Source organism: Lithobates pipiens, unplaced genomic scaffold, assembly GCF_037356315.1.
Source record: "Lithobates pipiens isolate NorthernLeopardFrog02 unplaced genomic scaffold, aLitPip1_a1.2 Scaffold_19, whole genome shotgun sequence".
Taxonomy (NCBI): Eukaryota; Metazoa; Chordata; class Amphibia; order Anura; family Ranidae; genus Lithobates; species Lithobates pipiens.
In genome coordinates, this window is record NW_027507764.1 from 365,334,237 (window position 1) to 365,348,951 (window position 14,715).

Here is a 14,715-nt window from a genome sequence, read left to right on the forward strand (position 1 = left end):
CAGCATCCCCTGTAATGTGAGGTCCCCTGTATGCAGTCTCCAGAATCCCCTGTAATGTGAGGTCCCCTGTATGCAGTCTCCAGCATCCTCTGTAATGTGAGGTCCCCTGTATGCAGTCTCCAGCATCCCCTGTAATGTGAGGTCCCCTGTATGCAGTCTCCAGCATCCCCTGTAATGTGAGGTCCCCTGTATGCAGTCTCCAGCATCCCCTGTAATGTGAGGTCCCCTGTATGCAGTCTCCAGCATCCCCTGTAATGTGAGGTCCCCTGTATGCAGTCTCCAGCATCCCCTGTAATGTGAGGTCCCCTGTATGCAGTCTCCAGCATCCCCTGTAATGTGAGGTCCCCTGTATGCAGTCTCCAGCATCCCCTGTAATGTGAGGTCCCCTGTATGCAGTCTCCAGCATCCCCTGTAATGTGAGGTCCCCTGTATGCAGTCTCCAGCATCCCCTGTAATGTGAGGTCCCCTGTATGCAGTCTCCAGCATCCCCTGTAATGTGAGGTCCCCTGTATGCAGTCTCCAGCATCCCCTGTAATGTGAGGTCCCCTGTATGCAGTCTCCAGCATCCCCTGTAATGTGAGGTCCCCTGTATGCAGTCTCCAGCATCCCCTGTAATGTGAGGTCCCCTGTATGCAGTCTCCAGCATCCCCTGTAATGTGAGGTCCCCTGTATGCAGTCTCCAGCATCCCCTGTAATGTGAGGTCCCCTGTATGCAGTCTCCAGCATCCCCTGTAATGTGAGGTCCCCTGTATGCAGTCTCCAGCATCCCCTGTAATGTGAGGTCCCCTGTATGCAGTCTCCAGCATCCCCTGTAATGTGAGGTCCCCTGTATGCAGTCTCCAGCATCCCCTGTAATGTGAGGTCCCCTGTATGCAGTCTCCAGCATCCCCTGTAATGTGAGGTCCCCTGTATGCAGTCTCCAGCATCCCCTGTAATGTGAGGTCCCCTGTATGCAGTCTCCAGCATCCCCTGTAATGTGAGGTCCCCTGTATGCAGTCTCCAGCATCCCCTGTAATGTGAGGTCCCCTGTATGCAGTCTCCAGCATCCCCTGTAATGTGAGGTCCCCTGTATGCAGTCTCCAGCATCCCCTGTAATGTGAGGTCCCCTGTATGCAGTCTCCAGCATCCCCTGTAATGTGAGGTCCCCTGTATGCAGTCTCCAGCATCCCCTGTAATGTGAGGTCCCCTGTATGCAGTCTCCAGCATCCCCTGTAATGTGAGGTCCCCTGTATGCAGTCTCCAGCATCCCCTGTAATGTGAGGTCCCCTGTATTCAGCCCGCCAGCATCTCCTGTAATGTGAGGTTCCCTTTATTCAGCCTGCCAGCATGTCCTGTAATGTGAGGTCCCCTGTATTGTCGCCAGCATCTCCTGTAACGTGAGGTCCCCTGTATTGTTGCCGGCATCCCCTGTAACGTGTGGTCCCCTGTTTTCAGTCTGCCAACATGCCCTGTAATGTGAGGTCCCCTGTATTGTTGCCGGCATCCCCTGTAATGTGAGGTCCCCTGTATTCAGCCTGCCAGCATCCCCTGTAACGTGAGGTCGCCTGTATTCAGCCTGCCAGCATCCCCTGTAACGTGAGGTCGCCTGTATTCAGCCTGCCAGCATCCCCTGTAATGTGAGGTCCCCTGTATTCAGCCTGCCAGCATCCCCTGTAACGTGAGGTCGCCTGTATTCAGCCTGCCAGCATCCCCTGTAATGTGAGGTCCCCTGTATTCAGCCTGCCAGCATCCCCTGTAACGTGAGGTCCCCTGTATTCAGCCTGCTAGCATCCCCTGTAACGTGAAATCTCCTGTATTCAGCCTGCCAGCATCCCCTGTAACGTGAAATCTCCTGTATTCAGCCTGCCAGCATCCCCTGTAATGTGAGGTCCCCTGTATTCGGGCCGCTAGCATCCCCTGTAATGTGAGGTCCCCTGTATTCAGCCTGCCAGCATCCCCTGTAATTTGAGGTCCCCTGTATTCAGCCTGCCAGCATCCCCTGTAATGTGTTGTCCCCTGTATTCAGTCTGCCAACATGCCCTGTAATGTGAGGTACCCTGTATTCAGTCTGCCTACATGCCCTGTAATGTGAGGTCCCCTTTATTCAGCCTGCCAGCATGCCCTGTAATGTGAGGTCCCCTTTATTCAGCCTGCCAGCATGCCCTGTAATGTGAGGTCCCCTGTATTGTCGCCAGCATCCCCTGTAATGTGATGTCCCCTGTATTCAGCCTGCCAGCATCCCCTGTAATGTGAGGTCCCTTGTATTCAGCCTGCCAGCATCCCCTGTAATGTGAGGTCCCCTTTATTCAGCCCGCCAGCATCCCCTGTAATGTGAGGTCCCCTGTATGCAGTCGCCAGCATCCCCTGTAATGTGAGGTCCCCTGTATGCAGTCTCCAGAATCCCCTGTAATGTGAGGTCCCCTGTATGCAGTCTCCAGCATCCTCTGTAATGTGAGGTCCCCTGTATGCAGTCTCCAGCATCCCCTGTAATGTGAGGTCCCCTGTATGCAGTCTCCAGCATCCCCTGTAATGTGAGGTCCCCTGTATGCAGTCTCCAGCATCCCCTGTAATGTGAGGTCCCCTGTATGCAGTCTCCAGCATCCCCTGTAATGTGAGGTCCCCTGTATGCAGTCTCCAGCATCCCCTGTAATGTGAGGTCCCCTGTATGCAGTCTCCAGCATCCCCTGTAATGTGAGGTCCCCTGTATGCAGTCTCCAGCATCCCCTGTAATGTGAGGTCCCCTGTATGCAGTCTCCAGCATCCCCTGTAATGTGAGGTCCCCTGTATGCAGTCTCCAGCATCCCCTGTAATGTGAGGTCCCCTGTATGCAGTCTCCAGCATCCCCTGTAATGTGAGGTCCCCTGTATGCAGTCTCCAGCATCCCCTGTAATGTGAGGTCCCCTGTATGCAGTCTCCAGCATCCCCTGTAATGTGAGGTCCCCTGTATGCAGTCTCCAGCATCCCCTGTAATGTGAGGTCCCCTGTATGCAGTCTCCAGCATCCCCTGTAATGTGAGGTCCCCTGTATGCAGTCTCCAGCATCCCCTGTAATGTGAGGTCCCCTGTATGCAGTCTCCAGCATCCCCTGTAATGTGAGGTCCCCTGTATGCAGTCTCCAGCATCCCCTGTAATGTGAGGTCCCCTGTATGCAGTCTCCAGCATCCCCTGTAATGTGAGGTCCCCTGTATGCAGTCTCCAGCATCCCCTGTAATGTGAGGTCCCCTGTATGCAGTCTCCAGCATCCCCTGTAATGTGAGGTCCCCTGTATGCAGTCTCCAGCATCCCCTGTAATGTGAGGTCCCCTGTATGCAGTCTCCAGCATCCCCTGTAATGTGAGGTCCCCTGTATGCAGTCTCCAGCATCCCCTGTAATGTGAGGTCCCCTGTATGCAGTCTCCAGCATCCCCTGTAATGTGAGGTCCCCTGTATGCAGTCTCCAGCATCCCCTGTAATGTGAGGTCCCCTGTATGCAGTCTCCAGCATCCCCTGTAATGTGAGGTCCCCTGTATGCAGTCTCCAGCATCCCCTGTAATGTGAGGTCCCCTGTATGCAGTCTCCAGCATCCCCTGTAATGTGAGGTCCCCTGTATGCAGTCTCCAGCATCCCCTGTAACGTGAGGTCCCCTGTATGCAGTCTCCAGCATCCCCTGTAACGTGAGGTCCCCTGTATGCAGTCTCCAGCATCCCCTGTAACGTGAGGTCCCCTGTATGCAGTCTCCAGCATCCCCTGTAACGTGAGGTCCCCTGTATGCAGTCTCCAGCATCCCCTGTAACGTGAGGTCCCCTGTATGCAGTCTCCAGCATCCCCTGTAACGTGAGGTCCCCTGTATGCAGTCTCCAGCATCCCCTGTAACGTGAGGTCCCCTGTATGCAGTCTCCAGCATCCCCTGTAACGTGAGGTCCCCTGTATGCAGTCTCCAGCATCCCCTGTAACGTGAGGTCCCCTGTATGCAGTCTCCAGCATCCCCTGTAACGTGAGGTCCCCTGTATGCAGTCTCCAGCATCCCCTGTAACGTGAGGTCCCCTGTATGCAGTCTCCAGCATCCCCTGTAACGTGAGGTCCCCTGTATGCAGTCTCCAGCATCCCCTGTAACGTGAGGTCCCCTGTATGCAGTCTCCAGCATCCCCTGTAACGTGAGGTCCCCTGTATGCAGTCTCCAGCATCCCCTGTAACGTGAGGTCCCCTGTATGCAGTCTCCAGCATCCCCTGTAACGTGAGGTCCCCTGTATGCAGTCTCCAGCATCCCCTGTAACGTGAGGTCCCCTGTATGCAGTCTCCAGCATCCCCTGTAACGTGAGGTCCCCTGTATGCAGTCTCCAGCATCCCCTGTAACGTGAGGTCCCCTGTATGCAGTCTCCAGCATCCCCTGTAACGTGAGGTCCCCTGTATGCAGTCTCCAGCATCCCCTGTAACGTGAGGTCCCCTGTATGCAGTCTCCAGCATCCCCTGTAACGTGAGGTCCCCTGTATGCAGTCTCCAGCATCCCCTGTAACGTGAGGTCCCCTGTATGCAGTCTCCAGCATCCCCTGTAACGTGAGGTCCCCTGTATGCAGTCTCCAGCATCCCCTGTAACGGGAGGTCCCATGCATTCAGCCTGCCAGGTTCCACACTCCCCTGTATTCAGCTCACCAGCATCCCCTGTAATGTGACATCCCCTCATATCTACCCCTGCTGCATTCTCTGTAAAGTGAAAAAACGGTACAAACAAACATGTAATCTAATGATTAAAAAACACTATATAAAGGTACAAAGTGTACAACTAATATTTACTTAAATCAATAAAAAGTCCATATGAATTGCAACATATAGCAAATAAATAAATAAAATATTCTGTATATCCTCCAATCGCTGTGACTTTCTAAAGTGAAAACTTGCTTCACTTAAAGTGCTTCACCCGAAGCAGTAAATCAAAACGCTCACCAGATAGCATCGGCCACTAAGTGACCACCAGGCATATAGTATTAGGAATCCTCAAATCTGTGTTCTCTCAGGAATCGCACAGCATGAGGCACCTGTGGTTAGACCAATTCACAATCCAAACGATCATGACATACGTGTGTATATTCCTTTATGATAAGCTCATATCCAAATCATCTGAAAAATTGTCTCCTCCGTTCAGAGCCACAGAAGGTGTGGGTAGTTTAATAAAGTTTTTTTAATAGTTTAAAGTGCAACTAACCACAGATGCCTCATGCTGTGTGATTCCTGGGAGGACACGTCGGAGATTTGAGGATTCCGGCTTATACTATATGCCTGGTGGTCACTTGGTTAGCGTTTTGATTTACCGCTTTGGGTGAAGCAACTTTGCACTTTAGAAAGTCACTGTAATTGGAGGATATACAGAAGATTTTTTTTATTCACTATATGTTGCATTTCATATGGACATTCTATTGATTTAAGTAAATATTGGTTGTAAACGTTGTTCCATTTTCTATAGTCCACTGACATCTGCCTCTCCATAGAAAACAATGGCTGGTCCGATCAAGTCCACCTGAAAAACTGACAGGCAGACATGATTGGACCACCCGTGTGAAACCAGCTTTACCTGTCAAGTCAGATACTGGTCATCAGCCTGACAACATCTAGTGTATAAAAACAAGTACTGCAGGGGAAATCCTTGGATTGAACGTGACTATTGCAGCAAAAGCCAGTTTTTTTTTTTTTTTTTTTTTTTTTTTTTTTTTCCTCCTTTAACCACTTCAGCCCCAGAAGATTTTACCCCCTTCCTAACCAGAGCACTTTTTGCACGGCCGTGCAACGTTGCACCCAAACAAAATTGACATCCCTTTTTCCCCACAAATAGAGCTTTCCTTTGGTGGTATTAATCACCTTTTGCGGTTTTTATTTTTTGCGCTATAAACAAAAGGTGACCATTTTGGGGAAAAAAAGCAATATAAAAATGCACTGATTACTGTGTAAATTACACTAGCAGGGAAGGGTTTAAACACTAGGGGCCGATCAAGGGGTTAAGTGTGTCCTAGGGAGTGATTCTAATTGTGGGCAGTTAGAATCCTTATGATGGGGAGCAGTAGATGCCTGTCATATCACCAGACAGAATGGGGAAATGCCTTGTTTACATAGTCATCTCCCCGTGACTCGAACGCCGGGATACCGGCGGACAGCGAGTCGGTGGGTCCCGCGGGCATGCTGTATGCGGTGGGCGTGCCTAGGTACGCCCATTTGCCCACCACTTCCCCATTGTGCTGACGTATATGGGCGTGCAGCGGTCGAAAAGAGGTTAACCACTGCAATACAGGGCACTAACCCCCCACCCATGCAAATTTTCAGCTTCCAGCGCTGTCACATTTTAAATGACAGTTGTGCGGTCATGCAATGCTGTACCCAAACAACAATTTTAGCATTTTGTTCACAAATGGGGCTTTCTTTTGGTGGTATTTGATCACCACTGGGGTTTTTATTTTTTGCTAAAAAAAGAAACCAAAAAAAAAAACGATAATATTGAAAACAACTTTTTTCTTTTTGTTTGTTATAAAAAAATTTAAGTACTTTTTCTCCTTCACTGATGAGGTGGTGTTCCATCACATTTGGCTACCCGCTGGACTGCACATGCACAACGCAGATATATGCGGTCCAACTCTGGTGATCTGCGCTTGCGCAGATTTTTGTGCCCACACCCCTGAGTCCAGGTTCAAGCCCCACCATCCGAGTGGGCATAGCCTTAGATTATAATTATGCCGAGCGAAGCCTTGCCCGAAGCATAGCGAGCCCATGAGGGGCCCTGTGGCAAAGTGGTCTTACAACAGTGTTGGAACGCATATGGCGGCATCACGCATGCGCACTCCGGCGGGTAACAAAATGTGATGGGTAGCCGAATATGACAGTGGCACTGATGGGCCCTTATCTACTTAAGGACCAGGCTTCTTTTTCAGACTTGATGTTTACATGTTTAAAACTGTTTTTTTTGCTAGCAAATTACTTAGAACCCCCAAACATTTTATGATTTTATTTTTACACTGTTTAAAAAAAAAAAGATCACTTTTATTCCTATTACAAGGAATGAAAACATCCCTTGTAATAGAAAAAAAGCATGACAGGTCCTCTTAAATATGAGATCTGGAGTCAAAATGTCCTCAGATCTCATATTTTGGATTTACATGCAATAAAAAAAAAAGTCATTTGAAAAAATGTGCCTTTTAAGAGGTAGTGACATTTGGCATCGCTTCCGCCCTCCTATGGTATAGAGACGAATGGGGGCCATCTTGGCCTCACTCGTCTCTATATCCAGGCACAGACAGGACCCGATCGCCTCCGCCGCTACCGACGGCTCCGGTAAGCCGAGGAGGGCGTGGGAGAGTGGCGGGAGGGGGGGGGTGTCACCTCTTCTGCCGCCGATAGCGGTGATCTCGCGGAGACCACCATTATCGTACACGTGACCGGCACCTGAAGAGATGGATATCTCGGTTGTGGCAGCAGCTGCTGCTGCTGTTACCGAGATATCCCTCTTCAAAAAATGGACGTAAATCATTGTGTGCCGGTCGTAAAGTGGTTAAAGGCAGCTCACCATTATAAACAGATTCCCTTGGTGATCTAAATAACTATCTAAATATTCTTTCTGTTCTATGTGCTTTGCATGGCACATGTTAATTGTTTTGTCTTGCGTAGGATATTCATGTTAGTGAATTTTATTTACTGACCTTTTTTTCCTTCCGCAATGTAGATACAGTGTGAAAGTCACCTACAAGACCTGCTGTAAGTGCTATACTAATAAAACCAAATTCTTATATTTCGCAAATTAAGCTATATGGAGTATGTTTCCTTACCAGTTCCATTTTCCTGTGTACTTTTGTAGAACATGCCTGCTTCTTGCGAATCAATAATTGATGACATTGAAGATATGGTCTCAGCAGCAGACCCTAAACCACATGACCGTCAGTCTGCAAGACAGAATGTTGTTCCCCGAGTCCGGAAAAGAAACCAAAACACAACCGAGGAGCTCCCTCCAACTGACAGGTATTATAATTCTTCTTATTTAAAAAAATATTTTTTTTTTTTCATTATTTAAGGGTTTGCATATGCAATTTTTTTTTTTTGCAATGTTTGGAAAAGGAGTAGATCATCAAGAACAGAAATGTCACAATTAGAGATAGCGTTATTATTATTCTGATAGCTCCTTAATTTACAAAACTCAGTCTTTCTAAGTTTTGAGCTCTGGGCTAGAGCCCCAGTCAAATTTTATTGCTGTTTCTATCCTTGCTGGCAAGATTCACCAATATAACAGAGACGGAATGTGAGAAGAAATCTATTGGAGTTGTAATTGGAGCAAGAGGTGAGTTAACAACCTTGCAGTGGGGACATCTGATTAATTTGGGTACTTTCACACTGACTGCTCTGTATGAAAAATGCATATGCTGTATTGCAGCATGTTTGCATTGCATTTTACTTTCCAATATTCTAATGTGATTATCCTGCGATTTCCAGTGGACTTTAGAAGTTCTCAAGCTGGGGGTTCACAAAATTGCATGAAAAGGGAAATCGTATTATATTCTGACTTCAGTGCGATTTCCCCCTTCATCTTCCAGGACAGCTTACTTAGAGAGATTGGCTCTGCCCTCTACAGTAAACACAAAACAGATTTTAATAGGTCCCTCCCTTCCCTTGTACCTCAGTTTTTGTGTTTCCAGAACACTTCAGGAGTAACACACTGCAATGTATTTATTTTTATTTTTTATCTGTTGGCTGTGGTTACTGGACCCCTTTCTAGGTGCTCAGACCGGGTGTGCCTGGAGTCTGTAGACTAGGACTACCCAACCAGTGGCCCGCGTTCTCCTACTCTGGGATAGACCCAACCCGCCATCCCAGAGCATCAGTGTTCTGAATGAAGCCAGCAGTAGAGGAAACAAGCGGCTGTGGAGGGAGCAGAGCAGCATATGCTGATTCTTCCTGTATAACACTGGCTCATGTCACAAGCAGAGTGATACCAAATGTACTCCACCTGGGACAGCAATAGCCGGTGGTACCTGAATGGAATCCCGTTATTAAAGGAAAGTTTTTGATTTACTAAATTCAGTGCATATATTGGCACATCTGTTCTGCTGTGGTTACTGGGCTGCTTCCAAACCGATCCTCAGGTGCAGTGCAGTGCACCTTCAGGTTACCTGCACTGAGTCATATACTTCTGTTCTTACCTGTGAGTTTCGTGCGCTTTTAGAAAGTGTGCCACACGTGCAAAATAGATTAGCTTAGTCTATTAAAAAGTGCAGCTAACCTACAGGAAAGGCACAGGTGCACTGCACGGTGCTGGTAAACTCTGCACATTATTGTGAAAGCAGCCTTGGGGCCCGCTTTCAAGAGATGGGTCCAACCCAATCGGACCCTCCATTCATCTCTGTTGCGGCAGATGTAAACAGACTTGTGTCCATTTGCACCCACCTATCTCCAATCTGATAGACTAAAAAGAAACAGAAGGGGATCTGTTCCATTCCATCTGATTGGATCAGATAGGAGGGCCCATAGAGTGGAGTGGGCTGTGTCTTTGTCCGATCATGATTTTTATTCCAAGCAAAAAATTGTGATTGCAATTTTTGCCAGAATCGTGCAGCTCTACGATTCTCTCACGATTCTCACGGTGTAACAACATATTTTACATTATCCAAAAAAATTGGGCTAAATTTATTTTTTTTTCCCCCTCAAAATTACATATGAAAGACCGCCGCACAAATACAGTGTGACATAAAATATTACAACAACCACCATTTTATTCTCTAGTCCTCCGTCTTCATGTCCGCCGCTGACATGGATCCCGGAGTGACTTCCGGGTCTCGCTGCTCTGACGCTGTGATTCGCCGGAGCAGCGATTATGTCACTCCCGCGCATGCGCACGGGAGCTGACACTTGCGGCATATCGCCGCGATCTGCGGCCTGCCCAGTGCACCTGTGCGCCGCTGTCTACGGGTAAATATCTCCTAAACCGTGTATCTTTAGGAGATATTTCTTGGACCTACAGGTAAGCCTTAATCTAGGTTTACCTGTAGGTCAAAGTTGGTTGTAAGGGTTTACAACCACTTTAAGTCCTTCAGTTTATAGTCCATATAAAAAGATCATAGCAATGTGATAGGTTGTGTAACCATTAAATGTCCATCCACAAATGGCAGCCCTCCACAAGGGGATTAGAAGCAAAATCCATCTGGAACTTCAGAGTATAGAAGAGAAGAGAGGCGCCTAACTGTAGCAATATGGTTACATTTTAACCTTTACCCATCCAGGCCAATTCTGACATTTCTCTCCCACATGTAAAATTCATCATACAATGGCAGTCGTTGCAACTTTTTATCTCGCACGGTATTTGTGCAGCGATTTTTCGAACGTGTTTATTTTTTATTTTTTTGGTAAAAAAACTGTTTTCATGCAAAAAAAACAAACAAAAGATTAAAGTTAGCCCAATTTTTTGCATAATGTGAAAGATGAAGTTAGACGATTTTAAATAGATACCCAACATGTCACCCTTCAAAATTGCATATGCTCGGGGAATGGGGCCAAACATTGGTACGTAAAAATCCCCATAGGCGACGCTTTAATTATTATTTTTTTTTCTTTTTACTGGTTACATGTTTTGAGTTGGAGTAGGGCTAGAATTATTGCTCTCGCTCTAACATTTGGGGCGATACCTCATGTGTGGTTTGAACACTCTTTTCAATGAAACCCCACATCTCGCCTCTAGGCTGGGAAGCCTGCAATCATCAAAAATAAATAAATAAATAAGTTAACGATCACGGCTTCTCAGCGGAGGAGGCGCATTCGTTTTAATGCAGAGGCCAGGCGTGACGTCATAATATTGTGCTTGGCCTCCGAACGATCATAGAGACTCTGGCCACCTGTAAGAATGATCAAGTGGCGCAGCAGCCATTATGATCATTCTTGTGGTGTAGGGAATCGCTGCCACTAAAAGATGATATCTGAATGATGTCTGTAGTTGCAGGCATCATTCAGATCTACCCCTGCAAAATCAAGGACGTCCCTGGATGTCCCTTGGGTGGGAAGTGGTTAATGAAGGTACAACATTTAGCAACCCACATGGTTGATGATTAAAAGAGGCACATCTAAGTATGCAGGCATCCGGGGATAAAGCTGTCCACATCGACTGTTCCCCGCACTGCTGGCGCTTAGTCTGCAATCGTGACCAGGAAGTCAACCCTGTAGTTGAGCAATTTTGAAAGTGAGGCTTGTAAGGGATGACGTTGATGGTGGTGTGGGGGATGGTCTATGCTGACAGCTTTACCCCAGATGCCTGAATGCTTAGATGTGCCTGTTTTTAAACATAAAACATGTGACTTGCTAAATGTTGTACCTTCATTAAATGTAACCATATTGCTACTCTTAGAGGCGTCTCTGTTCTGTTTTATACTCAGTTGTGACATGACGCTACTTGTGCATCAAGACATTGCTTGTATATCAAGCCAAAATTTATAAAAAAAATTTTGCTTGTCTTGCAAAACGCCCTCAAACCAAGATTTTACTGTATATCATCATGTACAGTACAATCATCAAAAGATTCAGAGAATCTAGAGAAATCTCTGTGTACAAGGAACAAGACCGAAACGCACCACTTAACGATTACTTGTGCAGCTCTAATATTTATGAACTTTGAAATTGTACATTGAGGTTAGTAAATTACAAGGGAGGAAAAAAAACACCAATATCTTGAATAATGTATAAACGCGTTTCAGGATTCACACTCCTAAACCATCACTGAGTACATATTTCCAAGGTCACATATTTCATTAAATGACAATCTGTGCGGTTAAGGGGTTTAATTTGATTGTTCTATAATGTGCATATATCTTAAGACCCCTTTCACACTGCCAGATGGCTGCGTTAGCAGTAAAGCGCCGCTAGTTTTACTGTCATTTTAGCGGTGCTTTTAACCCCCAATTGCATCTGAAGAAAGGGTTAAATGCACCCAGAAAATCCCGAAGAGCTTTGCAGGTGCTTTGGCAGCAATGCCCATTCATTTCAAAGGGCAGGGGTGGTGGAGGCGTGGTGTACACACTGCTCCTAAAGCTCTCCCAAAATGCTGCTTGCAGGACTTATTTTAATGTGTCCTGTAAGTGCAACGCTCCAGTGTGAAAGCACTTGGGCTTTTACACATGGGCTGCAAGGGAGGCATTTTACAGGTGCTATTTTTAGCCCTTTAGCGCCTGAAAAAACACCTTCAGTGGAACACTATAAGCAACTCCATAAAAAGTGCAAGCCAGTGGATTGGTATAAAAAATGTCCCGGTCAGAATCATTTGGAAATGCAAAGAGTATGTCATTGATAAAAAAAAAATTGTGAGCATCAGGCTGTCCATAAAAGTGAAGATTACTGGTGTGGGAGGCCAAGACAAAGGCTTTGAGACAATGGGAAATGAACACTGTTTTCTAACAACATTTGCGACATTTTGGTCACAGCTTGCCAAAAGGCATGTAGGGAAACTGATGTCACTCAGAAAAAGGTTATATGGTCTGATGAACCCAAAAGTTAGCTTCTTTGCCCTTCAGACTTAAAGCGTGTTTAGTATAAGTGTAACACTGCTCACCATCAATGTATCTTTCCAAAAATGAAGCATGTTGGTGGTGCTAGCATCATGCTGCATGTCCATTTTGCTAAATGGATATTGCTTTATTTGAGTTATTGGTCCCTATAAACTGTATTTCATATGCTCCTCAGTGCCATCTAGTGGCCATATTGTGATATTGTATTACTGTTCACAATAAAAGAACACTTGTTCAGAGGAGAAAAATGGCTAAAGAAGTTTCTTTTATTTTCTTAATTTATATATAACAAAAGTACATGATTTGCTGGATGAATGGCTGTGCATTTATTATTTGACGTCTTTCAGGACAGCACCTAGGAGTGGCTCCTTCTACTTGCCAACAGGAAACGCCTCTTCCACAGAACTTTAAAAGGAGTCTCCCTCCCACATGTTGTCAGTTTGTGTTTCTTCTGGAAGGGAACACTAAGTGGGGAGTCAGGGACCCCTAGGTGCTGTCCTGAAAGTCCAGGCTTCCTGAAAGGACAGGTTGTCTCACTGGGATTGATTTTTGTATTGTGGCAGGCCAAGTGCTCTGATCTGGTTGCAAAAGAAGTGTCCTTCATGCAAAGCAAAACTACCTGAATGCTGGAAGAAGGCCTTGTGTCGAATTTTTGATTCTCTAGTAGAAGAAGCTTCTTCTGCATAAAAAAGGTACTGGATGCCACCCTTCAAGCCGGCTACCTCACAATTCTCTCAAGGCTCACTATTAGTCCCGGTGGTGGAGACTGAGGCAGGTTCTCTTGCCCAAGAGGGACAAGACATTCCCCCTCTCATTCTAAAGGAGAAGAGGAGGAAGGTATGGAGAATGCACTTTCTAAATACAAACTGTCTTTAGAACAGGTAGATGGCCTGTTCAAAGCAATTTATATTACTCTGGACCTAGAAGAGGAGAGAAAAGAATTGTCTGCATGACAGGATGTACTCAGGTCTCAGTGAGCCTAAAAATCTCTTTCCTGACGCATCATGGCAGCACACACATTGGGTTGTGACTCCGCCTCCACAACCTGATGGGACTGGTTAGCTATAAGATTCAAAGAGTCCACCATTGCATTCTCCTCCCTTTTTTTTATTTTTTTTCTCACCTTTGTGGACGATCGCTTGGTCAGGATCTGTTAGAAACATGGAATCCCCTTACCGTTTCGCTCCAGCTAGGTTCAGCCTCTCCTACTGGAAGCCCTGTCTTGTACAGTCTCTAAAAGAAGGGAAGTCCCACCCTGATGGTCTCAGGGGCTAGAATTTGCAAAATGCCTGTCAAACCTTAAATAGGTTTAAGAAGGTATACAGCAGCCATTTCCCTCTAACTCCTTCTTTTTTTTTTTTTTTTCCTCTCCTCTTTTTCTCATCCTCGTACTGCTTTCTGGGTAGTTTTTACAGTTCCCCCCCCCCCCCCCCCTTCTCTGCCTGTTTACCTTTTTCTCTTAATTTCCACGCTGGGCTCTGCAGTTCCTCGTCCGGGATGCCTCCTCCATCATGGCGGCCACATCAGGACTCTCCAGGTGCCCAGGAAGTGACACAAGCTCTATTGCTAGCTTTGCCAGGCTCTAAGATGGGGCCGAGCGTCGCGGAACGGTGCGACGCATGCGTGGCAGCGGCGTCATCAGCACCGCAATGGTGGCATATTTAAAAATCGATCTGTGCCCGTTTCAGGCTGCAGACTGCAAAAAACCACTCTCCATCCTGGTTTTTCTTATTTGCTGCCTTGCTGAGACCTGTCTGCCCTGATCTCTGGTAACCGATCTGCCTTTCATTTACTATCCCAGCACCTGCTGCTCATACTCTGCTATTGATTCTAATAAGAACCTTTCCTCACAGGTACACTTTGCTTCCCCTATGGAGGCCACCGCTTCAGCAGACCATCCGCGAACCACAAGGTAAGGGGATGTACCTAAATTGGTAAATAAGAAGAGGAGAAAAGAGAGCATTGCCACTAACGCCATTTTATTTTTATTTTTTTCTGGCAGGTCTAAGGGGTCATCACATTTTAAAAGAAAAGAGCGTTCCCCTTCAAGACATTCCCGCTCCCATAGAAGCTGTTCAAGATCTTCCCGCCACCGCAGGAGTTCATCTTCCTCTCACTAACACTGCGATGGAGGGCATACACGTCCTGCGACCTTGGGTTTGCAGAGCACAGGCCCACACAAGTAAATTAGTATGCCAAATTTGCTTGGAAGAGGCGACCCATGATAAAGAATCCGATGCAAGGGAG

General features: G+C 46.8%; 1 protein-coding gene across 1 annotated transcript in view; it reads left to right on the top strand.

Moving 5' to 3' along the window:
* The window catches only part of CDKAL1 (CDKAL1 threonylcarbamoyladenosine tRNA methylthiotransferase), a 1,106,309-nt gene that overhangs the window by 4,289 nt on the left and 1,087,305 nt on the right, over positions 1-14,715 (top strand). Inside the window, exons 2-3 of the mRNA XM_077493830.1 lie at positions 7,656-7,687; positions 7,788-7,948. Of these exons, the coding sequence (XP_077349956.1) occupies positions 7,791-7,948 (158 nt within the window). The 5' untranslated portion in view covers positions 7,656-7,687; positions 7,788-7,790. The remainder of the gene's footprint in view (positions 1-7,655; positions 7,688-7,787; positions 7,949-14,715) is intronic.